General features: G+C 44.0%; 1 protein-coding gene across 4 annotated transcripts in view; it reads left to right on the top strand.

The window, feature by feature from the left end:
• dlg4a (discs large MAGUK scaffold protein 4a) overlaps positions 1-9900 on the top strand; it is a 180788-nt gene extending 170888 nt beyond the window's left edge. For all 4 annotated transcript variants that reach the window (XM_090226670.1, XM_036968065.2, XM_090226668.1 and 1 more), the window contains 9 exons: positions 1403-1579; positions 1927-1969; positions 2061-2091; positions 3738-3785; positions 3890-3991; positions 4113-4285; positions 5001-5113; positions 5286-5377; positions 5633-9900. In XM_090226670.1, coding sequence (XP_090082796.1) covers positions 1403-1579; positions 1927-1969; positions 2061-2091; positions 3738-3785; positions 3890-3991; positions 4113-4285; positions 5001-5113; positions 5286-5377; positions 5633-5739 — 886 coding nt within the window. In that variant the 3' untranslated portion in view covers positions 5740-9900. The remainder of the gene's footprint in view (positions 1-1402; positions 1580-1926; positions 1970-2060; positions 2092-3737; positions 3786-3889; positions 3992-4112; positions 4286-5000; positions 5114-5285; positions 5378-5632) is intronic.
• The last annotated feature ends 1649 nt before the right edge of the window (positions 9901-11549 follow it).

Raw genomic sequence — 11549 nt, 5'->3', positions numbered from 1 at the left:
ACAACCCCAAGAGAGGCTTCTACATCAGGTACTCATTAATACTGCACTATACATAATATACAACCCCAAGAGAGGCTTCTACATCAGGTACTCATTAATACTGCACTATACATAATATACAACCCCAAGAGAGGCTTCTACATCAGGTACTCATTAATACTGCACTATACATAATATACAACCCCAAGAGAGGCTTCTACATCAGGTACTCATTAATACTGCACTATACATAATATACAACCCCAAGAGAGGCTTCTACATCAGGTACTCATTAATACTGCACTATACATAATATACAACCCCAAGAGAGGCTTCTACATCAGGTACTCATTAATACTGCACTATACATAATATACAACCCCAAGAGAGGCTTCTACATCAGGTACTCATTAATACTGCACTATACATAATATACAACCCCAAGAGAGGCTTCTACATCAGGTACTCGTTAATACTGCACTATACATAATATACAACCCCAAGAGAGGCTTCTACATCAGGTACTCGTTAATACTGCACTATACATAATATACAACCCCAAGAGAGGCTTCTACATCAGGTACTCGTTAATACTGCACTATACATAATATACAACCCCAAGAGAGGCTTCTACATCAGGTACTCATTAATACTGCACTATACATAATATACAACCCCAAGAGAGGCTTCTACATCAGGTACTCGTTAATACTGCACTATACATAATATACAACCCCAAGAGAGGCTTCTACATCAGGTACTCATTAATACTGCACTATACATAATATACAACCCCAAGAGAGGCTTCTACATCAGGTACTCGTTAATACTGCACTATACATAATATACAACCCCAAGAGAGGCTTCTACATCAGGTACTCGTTAATACTGCACTATACATAATATACAACCCCAAGAGAGGCTTCTATATCAGGTACTCATTAATACTGCACTATACATAATATACAACCCCAAGAGAGGCTTCTACATCAGATACTCGTTAATACTGCACTATACATAATATACAACCCCAAGAGAGGCTTCTACATCAGGTACTCATTAATACTGCACTATACATAATATACAACCCCAAGAGAGGCTTCTACATCAGGTACTCATTAATACTGCACTATACATAATATACAACCCCAAGAGAGGCTTCCACATCAGATACTCGTTAATAGTGCACTACATACTATATATAACCCCAAGAGAGGCTTCTACATCAGGTACTCATTAATACTGCACTTAATACTATACACAGCCACACAAATGCAAAACTGCTACTGCCAGGCTAGTACAACACTATGTACTATATACAACCGCAGCACTGCTACTACCAGAGCATGACAACCCACTAGACTCCAAAGAAAAGCTGTACTGCTTCTATAACTGTCTTCTACCTCTCCTCCATCATTTCCAGGGCCCTGTTTGACTATGATAAGACAGCAGACTGTGGTTTCCTGAGCCAGGCGGTGGGCTTCAGGTTTGGTGACGTGCTCCATGTCCTGGACTGTGGTGATGAGGAGTGGTGGCAGGCCAGACGGGTCAGTCCTCCGACAGAAGCTGAGGAGGTCGGCTTTATTCCCAGCAAACGCAGGTCAGACACCTCACAGCAGGTGTGTGTGTGTGTGCCTGTGTGTGTGTGTGCGCCTGTGTGTGTGCGCCTGTGTGTGTGTGTGTGCGCCTGTGTGTGTGTGTGTGTTGAAGTTTGTGTGTGACTGTATTTCGATCAGCTTTTTCCTTTTAATATACTATTAGTTGTTTTGCTTCTGTATGGGGAACTGCATAGACAGCATGATTGATGCTGTTTTCTATGGTCATGTAGCAGATGTTTGACTTTCAGCTGTTCACACGCTCCTTTCTTTCTGTCTCCTGCTCTTTCTGTCTCACTCTCTTTCTCTCTCTCTGCCTTTTACTGCCTTCTTTCATTCCTAACCCCTTCAGGGTAGAAAGGAAAGAGTGGTCTCGCATGGGCACAAAAGAAAGGGTAAGCACATTAGTTAGTGAGCATCTATGAATGATCTTACATCAGTGTCTTCTGTCTCTGTCTAAACATCTGTTTTCTCTGTGTTGTGTAGGATCGCAGTCGAGACAGCCTCGGGTCTCAAGGTAAGCAGGCGTACAGGAGGGGAGTGGCTCAACCATCAGTAGAGGAAGAATGACATGGGGGTAGCAGCTGACTGACTGCTGACTGACTGACTAGCTGACTGTCTGACTGACTGTCTGTCTAACTTGCTGACTGACTGCTGACTGACTGACTAGCTGACTGACTGACTGACTGACTGGCTGACTAGCTGACTGACTGACTGACTAGCTGACTGACTGACTGTCTGACTGACTGACTAGCTGACTGACTGCTGACTGACTTACTGACTAGCTGACTGACTGCTGACTTACTGACTAGCTGACTGACTGACTGACTGACTGCAGACTGGCTGACTAGTTGACTGTCTGACAGACTGACTAGCTGACTGACTGCTGACTGTTGACTGTCTGGCTGACTGAATGACTGACTGACTAGCAAGACTGACTGTCTAGCAGACTGACCGAATGACTAGTTAACTGACTGCTGACTGACTGACTGACTCACTGACGAGCAAGACTGACTGTCTAGCAGACTGACTGAATGACTAGTTAACTGACTGTCTGACTAGCTTACTGACTGTTGACTGTCTGACTGACTGACTAGCTGACTGACTGACTAGCTTACTGACTGCTGACTGACTAGCTGACTGTTGACTGACTGCTGACTGCTGACTGAATGACTGACTGTCTGTCTGACTAGCTGACTGACTGACTAGCTGACTGACTGGCTGACTAGCTGACTGACTGACTGACTGACTGACTGTCTGACTGACTGACTAGCTGACTAGCTGACTGACTGCTGACTGACTGACTGTCTGACTAGCTGACTGACTGCTGACTTACTGACTAGCTGACTGACTGACTGACTGACTGACTAGCAAGACTGACTGTCTAGCAGACTGACCGAATGACTAGTTAACTGACTGCTGACTGACTGACTGACTCACTGACGAGCAAGACTGACTGTCTAGCAGACTGACTGAATGACTAGTTAACTGACTGTCTGACTAGCTTACTGACTGCTGACTGTTGACTGTCTGACTGACTGACTAGCTGACTGACTGACTGACTGACTAGCTTACTGACTGCTGACTACTGACTGAATGACTGACTATCTGACTAGCAGACTGACTGTCTAGCAGACGACTGAATGACTAGTTATCTGACTGACTGACTGACTAGCAGACTGACTGTCTTGCAGACTTACTGAATTACTAGTTAACTGACTGTCTGACTGACTGACTGACTGACTAGCTTACTGACTGCTGACTGACTAGCTGACTGCTGACTGAATGACAGACTATCTGACTAGCAGACTGACTGTCTAGCAGATGACGGAATGACTAGTTAACTGACTGCTGACTGACTAACTGCTGACTGACTAACTGCTGACTGACTAACTACTGGCAGATGGCTGACTAGCAGACTGGCTGGCTGACTAGCAGACTGGCTGACTGACTAGCTGGCAGATGGCTGACTAGCAGACTGGCAGATGGCTGACTAGCAGACTGGCAGATGGCTGACTAGCAGACTGGCTGGCTGACTAGCAGACTGGCTGGCTGACTTGCTGACTGACTGACTGACTAGCTGACTGACTGACTGCTGACTGACTCTCTGACTAGCTGACTGACTGGCTCTGAGTGACTGGTATTGTTGTGTTCTGCTTCCAGGGAGGGATGATTCTCAACACAGCTATGAAACAGTCACACAAGTGGAGGGTGAGAATACACTCTGAAGTACTATCCTTTCACACTATACTTGTGTTTCTGCTCATTCCATGTCTTTATGTATCCCCTTACCTCTCTCCTCTCTCTCTACGTAGTCCATTATGCGAGGCCCATCATAATATTGGGTCCTATAAAGGACAGGGTAAATGATGACCTGCTGTCGGAGTTCCCTGACAAGTTTGGATCTTGTGTCCCTCGTAAGTATTGACCCTTCACAGAGTAACCATTTGCCTGCTTAGTACTCCAGTGGTTTACATTGATCTATTGACAGGGTGATTGATTGACAGCCTGAATGACCACTTGGCCCTTCCCCCACAGACACCACACGGCCCAAGCGTGAGTACGAGGTGGACGGGCGGGACTACCACTTTGTGTCGTCACGGGAACAAATGGAGAAGGACATCCAGAGCCACCGTTTCATCGAGGCGGGCCAGTACAACAGCCACCTGTACGGCACCAGCGTTCAGAGTGTTCGCCAGGTGGCAGAGCAGGTACAGACAGCACAGACCCTGTGAATCAAGCTTTGGAGATGCATTATCATTGTGATATTTATGTTGTATTTACATGAGAGGGATGACATGAGAGGGTAGCCTAGTGGTTAGAGGTTGCAAGTTCAAACCCCCGAGCTGACAAGGTGACAAATCCCCAAGCTGACAAGGTACAAATCTGTCGTTCTGCCCCTGAACAGGCAGTTAACCCACTGTTCCTAGGCCGTCATTGAAAATAAGAATTTGTTCTTAACTGACTTTACCTTACGTAAAGGTAAAATAATAATAATACATTAGGCCAATCTACATTATTTAATATGCTCACAACAACAGCTGTTCTGTATTGATTGGCTTACGAAGTGAAAAGGGATCTGGCTGATTGAATCCCCTGCCTCTGTTCTCTCCCCCTTCTCTCTCTCCCTCCCTCTGTTCTCTCCCCCTTCTCTCTCTCACTCCCTCTGTTCTCTCCCCCTTCTCTCTCTCCCTCCCTCTGTTCTCTCCCCCTCCCTCTGTTCTCTCCCCCTTCTCTCTCTCCCTCCCTCTGTTCTCTCCCCCTTCTCTCTCTCCCTCCCTCTGTTCTCTCCCCCTTCTCTCTCTCCCTCCCTCTGTTCTCTCCCCCTTCTCTCTCTCCCTCCCTCTGTTCACCCTCCCCTCTCTCCCTCATTCCTCTCTCTTCCTCCATCTCTCCCTCCCCTTGCCCCTCCTTTTCTGTGAGTAGCAAGGAAAACACTGTATACTGGACGTGTCGGCCAATGCTGTCCGCAGACTACAGGCCGCTCAGCTTCACCCCGTTGCCATCTTTGTCCGGCCCAAGTCACTGGAGAATGTCCTGTATGTACACACACACACACACACTTACACACACTTACACACACTTACACACACACACACACACACACACACACACACACACACACACACGGACACACACACACACACACACACGGACACACAGACTCACACACTAGCTATATAATTGTGTGTGTGTGTTGTTGTTGTGCAGAGAGATCAACACTCGACTGACAGAAGAGCAGGCCAGAAAGGGCATGGACCGTGCTCTCAAACTGGAACAGGACTTTCTAGAGTGTTTCTCAGGTAACACTGTCTAGAACACTGTGGGCTGTAATTCCTTTAAGCAGGAATGTGTTGACCTAATTAGCCTCTAACACTGCATGTGTAGTGTGACTTGATCTTGATGTTTGCTCAATTTTTTTTTATTTGTGACACCACACACAGATACATATCTGACATTCTCTCTCTCTGTCTCTCTCTGTCTCTCTCTCTCTCCCTGTCTCTCTCTCCCTCTCTCTCTATCACTCCCTCTCTCCCTCCTTCTCTCTCCCTCTCCAGCTGTGGTGGAAGGAGACAGCTTCGAGGAGGTTTACCACAAGGTGAAGACGGTGATCGAGGAGCAGTCGGGGCCTTACATCTGGATCCCCACCCGGGAGAGGCTGTGAGGCTGCCCCATAACCCACCCCCATCCCCCCAACCACCCTCAGACAGTCTGCCCTCCAGCCCAACCAGGGCAGAGAGACAGAGAGAGAAAGACACAGAGAAAGACAGACAGAGGGACACGTGAAGATAGAGACAGGAGGGTAAACATTATCACACACAGAGAGTGAGAGACACAGAATAAGAGACACATGAATAGAAACACAGAGAGATAGACATGGACGGTATTTAATAAATATGAATATATCATCAATGTGTGGTGAGTACTGACAAAGACTGGACAGGGGTGACCCAGTTGGGTGTGGCAGGGCGGGGCAGGGGGCGTCCCCGGATTAGCACAGGGTAAATGATCCACCATCTCTCCCTCTCCTTCTCTCTGTCTTATTGGCTGCCTTTGACATCCCCGCCGACAAGGTGGCAAAACCATCAGCATCCATCTGATCCTTCCTTTTTTATATCCCTTAGCCTTCTCTCCTCCTCCTGTCTCCCCTCTCCTTTCAGGACATGAAAAGGAGGGAGAGAGAGAGAAGGAGAGTGCATAGACTATGGAAGGACACACAGATCCTATTGGGTTCCTCTAATCCAGAGGAGGCTCTTTTCTAGTGAAGAGACTTTGCTCTATGAACAACATCCCACTAACCAAGACAGGCATTTGCTCAATCACCCACGAAAAGCATTGCAAGAACATTTTTAAAAAGCAGCACAAATGAAAACTCAGAAGTTGAACTTGTGCATGCGTCCTCAGAGGACTCAGAGATGGGAGTTGAGGAAAATGGCGGATATTATGAAGACCCTATAGAGAAAAAGAAGAAGAAGAATGGCCACCCGTCTTTCTGTTTTTCCCTCCTTTTTGATGGTGGGAGGTTTTTAGCATGTCTCTACAGAGAGAGGAGCAGAGCGGTGCAGACAGGGAAAGAGGGGGGTGTCTTTCTTGTGTGCAAACTCACTGTGTGCATTGACAATGGAAGACCTCACAGTATAACCACTGGGTCTCTTCTGTACCGCACACACAGTCAGCCGTACAGTAGTACCATTCTAATCCACCTGGCTGTTCTCCAAAAGCACTGGTTGTTCTGCCTGTTTGCAACAGGCAGGTAGATCCCAGGCTGAATGTTCTCTTAATGCACAACAGCAGAATTCTTATGTTCAGCTCTTTAGTGTGAAGAGCACCGCAGCCAATTCTCTGATCACTCTTCCAAAAAGACCCCTCAACAACCCACACACAGTGTTCTCACTGGCCGCTCTGAGCAGTGGTGTGTGTGTGTGTGTGTGTGTGTGTGTGTGTGTGTGTGTGTGTGTGTGTGTGTGTGTGTGTGTGTGTGTGTGTGTGTGTGTGTGTGTGTGTGTGTGTGTGTGTGTGTGTGTGTGTGTGTGTGTGTGTGTGTGTTCCTCTTCCTCCCGACCACTCTTTCTCTGCCTCTTTCTTTCTTTCTCTCGCTCTATGTTTCGTCACACATGAAGGCAACTTATATATAACACATTTAACAGACAAAATGGCCTATATAAATATATATTTTTAATGACGATTTCTAACAGGAGTTGGAGACTGTAAAATGTAAATCTCTTGAACAATTTTCCATTGCTTTCTTTGGGTAATGTTTCTCTTGTGTTTGGGGATTTGTTTTGGTCATTGACTTTGCTTGATTTCCCCCTCCACACAACACAGTCCTGACAAACAAACACACAAAGAAACACATAATAGCTGAACTGTACCTGAGAAATACCTGAGCTATACCTGAGCTGTACCTAAACTATAACTGAACTATAACTGGACTATACCTGAGGTATACCTGAGCTGTACCTGAGCTGTACCTGAGATATACCTGAGCTATACCTGAGCTGTACCTGAGCTGTACCTGAGATATAGCTGAGATGTACCTGAGATGTACCTGAGATGTACCTGAGCTATACCTGCGCTATACCTGAGCCATGCCTGAGATATAGCTGAGATATAACTGGACTATAACAGAGATGTAACTGAGCTATAACAGAGATATAACTGAGCTATAACTCGATTATAACAGAGATGTAACTGAGCTATACCTGAGCTATAACTGAGCTATACCTGAGATATACCTGAGATATACCTGAGCTATACCTGAGCTATACCTGAGCTATACCTGAGATATAGCTATACCTGAGATATACCTGAGATATAACTGGACTATAACAGAGATATAACTGGACTATAACTGAGCTATAACTGAGATATAACTGAGCTATAACTGAGATATAACTGGACTATAACAGAGATATAACTGAAATATAACTGAGATATAACTGAACTATAACTGGACTATAACTGAGATATAACTGAGATGTAACTGAACTATAACTGTAACTGAACTATAACTGAGATATAACTGAAATATAACTGAGATATAACTGAGATATAACTGAACTATAACTGTAACTGAACTATAACTGAGATATAACTGAAATATAACTGAGATATAACTGAGATATAACTGAACTATAACTGGACTATAACTGAGATATAACTGAGATATAACTGAGATATAACTGAACTATAACTGGACTATAACTGAGATATAACTGAGCTATAACTGAACTATAACTGAAATATAACTGAACTATAACTGGACTATAACTGAGATATAACTGAGATGTAACTGAACTATAACTGTAACTGAACTATAACTGAGATATAACTGAGATATAACTATAACAGATATAACTGAGATATAACTGAGATATAACTGGACTATAACTGGACTATAACTGAGATGTAAATGTAACTGAGATATAACTGAGATATAACTGGACTATAACTGGACTATAACTGAGATGTAACTGTAACTGAGATGTAACTGAGATACAACTGAGACATAACTGGACTATAACTGGACTATAACTGAAATGTAACTGAGATGTAACTGAGATGTAACTGAACTGTAACTGAGATATAACTGGACTATAACTGAGATGTAACTGAGATGTAACTGAGATATAACTGGACTATAACTGAGATGTAACTGAGATGTAACTGAGTCTCAATTATTTATCTCCAGTTACACATCTCACTTCCTGGTTGGAGGTGTAGTATATAGTACAGTAATATTGGATGGGATAAAAAAGATGGTGTGTGTTGTATGTGGGTGGTTGTGCAACTGTGAGTGTCTGTGTGTGTTCTTTCTCGTGTGTGTGAGTGCCAGGCTCTTGAGATTTAGTGCAATGGTGTAATGATGATATGCAATGAGAGTGGGTTCGTGTGTCTTTAAAATATATACAAGCCTAGTAATAATTTGCACTGATAGCATTAATACAGGTATTGAGTGAGAATCAGACAGAATACAACATGAATTCCAGGGGTTTACAGACACTAGTTTGCGTTTATTTAAACATTGTTTATAACTTTTGATTTGATGTTTAAAAGAGTGAAGTTACAGGTGGAAATGACCGTTCATATTTATTGTACCTTTATTTTGGCTCACTTGCTTTTCCCAGTGAGAGATGGAAAGTGTTAATGTTTTGGATTGATTATTTATTGTTAACTGCTCTCGCTCTTTCAGTTTTACTCACTTAGAAGTCTGTATATTTTCTTGTATACTTTTTTGTTGTTGCACATTCTCAGTTTAGGGGGACTGGCCAGAACTATTGTAAATACAGAGATGTTGGGGTCGTGTGGGGCGTGGGACTCTGGCCATGCACACTGCTGATTGGACATTAGAGAAACCATCAGAGCCTCAGCACTGGGACCTGAGCCCACAGCCCTGCAACAACCTCTAATACACAGGAACACGTCACTTTGGGTGGGTCACACACACACATGCACACAGACATGCACACACACACACATGCACATACACACACATGCAGACACACACACAAGAACAAACATTCTACATGAATGGAATAATATGCTATCAATTTGTTTATTTGAAAAATCTAATGTATTTCTTATTCTCTGTTTGTCATCCATATCATAGTGTGATACTCCGAAACAAAATATATATTCATTTTTACTGAAAAGACTGATGATAAATTACGACAAAGTCAACTGATGCTGAAAATATGTTTAAAATTATTTATCTTGCAAAAGATAACAACATCAAGCAAACTAATATGTTTAATTTCAGTGAATTGCTTGTTGTAAATGAGCTATAAAAACATTACAATAATTAAAATAAGCTTTCTGAAAAAAAGCAGTGTCATGGCACCTTTTTGGGGAGGGGGGTTGAAGAAGATTCCATGTTGTTATTTGGTACCAAGCCAGAAACCATGCAGGATAACGTTGGTCCTCAGCCTGGGAAGAGGAAAAATACATTTGGCCTCCAGGGGGTGCTCAAATGTAATTTTTGTAAGAACTTCTCTGCAGTCTCCAGTTCTACCTACTGCAGGCTCTTATCTTCTCCAGTTTCACCTAATGCAGGCTCTTATCTTCTCCAGTTCCACCTACTGCAGGCTCTTATCTTCTCCAGTTTCACCTACTGCAGGCTCTTATCTTCTCCAGTTTAACCTACTGCAGGCTCTTATTTTCTCCAGTTTAACCTACTGCAGGCTCTTATCTTCTCCAGTTTAACCTACTGCAGGCTCTTATTTTCTCCAGTTTAACCTACTGCAGGCTCTTATCTTCTCCAGTTTCACCTACTGCAGGCTTTCATCTTCTCCAGTTTAACCTGCTGCAGGCTCGTATCTTCTCCAGTTTAACCTGCTGCAGGCTCTTATCTTCTCCAGTTTCACCTACTGCAGGCTCTTATTTTCTCCAGTTTCACCTACTGCAGGCTTTCATCTTCTCCAGTTTAACCTACTGCAGGCTCTTATCTTCTCCAGTTTCACCTACTGCAGGCTCTTATCTTCTCCAGTTTCACCTACTGCAGGCTCTTATCTTCTCCAGTTTCACCTACTGCAGGCTCTTATCTTCTCCAGTTTCACCTACTGCAGGCTCTTATCTTCTCCAGTTTCACCTACTGCAGGCTCTTATCTTCTCCAGTTGCACCTACTGCAGCATCTTATCTTCTCCAGTTTCACCTTCTGCAGGCTCTTATCTTCTCCAGTTTCACCTACTGCAGGCTCTTATCTTCTCCAGTTTCGCCTACTGCAGCATCTTATCTTCTCCAGTTTCACCTACTGCAGGCTCTTATCTTCTCCAGTTTCGCCTACTGCAGCATCTTATCTTCTCCAGTTTCGCCTACTGCAGCATCTTATCTTATCCAGTTTAACCTACTGCAGGCTTTTATCTTCTCCAGTTTCACCTACTGCAGGCTCTTATCTTCTCCAGTTGCACCTACTGCAGCATCTTATCTTCTCCAGTTTCACCTACTGCAGGCTCTTATCTTCTCCAGTTTCACCTACTGCAGGCTCTTATCTTCTCCAGTTTCACCTACTGCAGCATCTTATCTTCTCCAGTTTCACCTACTGCAGGCTCTTATCTTCTCCAGTTTCACCTACTGCAGCATCTTATCTTCTCCAGTTTCACCTACTGCAGGCTCTTATCTTCTCCAGTTTCACCTACTGCAGGCTCTTATCTTCTCCAGTTTCACCTACTGCAGGCTCTTATCTTCTCCAGTTTCACCTACTGCAGGCTCTTATCTTCTCCAGTTTCACCTACTGCAGGCTCTTATCTTCTCCAGTTTCACCTACTGCAGGCTCTTATCTTCTCCAGTTTCACCTACTGCAGGCTCTTATCTTCTCCAGTTTCACCTACTGCAGCATCTTATCTTCTCCAGTTTCACCTACTGCAGCATCTTATCTTCTCCAGTTTCACCTACTGCAGGCTCTTATCTTATCCAGTTTAACCTACTGCAGGCTCTTATCTTCTCCAGTTTCACCTACTGCAGCATCTTATCTTCTC

The sequence above is a fragment of the Oncorhynchus mykiss genome, chromosome 29, assembly GCF_057628025.1.
Source record: "Oncorhynchus mykiss isolate SJ-2025 chromosome 29, ASM5762802v1, whole genome shotgun sequence".
In the NCBI taxonomy this organism is placed as follows: domain Eukaryota; kingdom Metazoa; phylum Chordata; class Actinopteri; order Salmoniformes; family Salmonidae; genus Oncorhynchus; species Oncorhynchus mykiss.
This window is presented reverse-complemented; position numbering and strand designations above follow the sequence as displayed.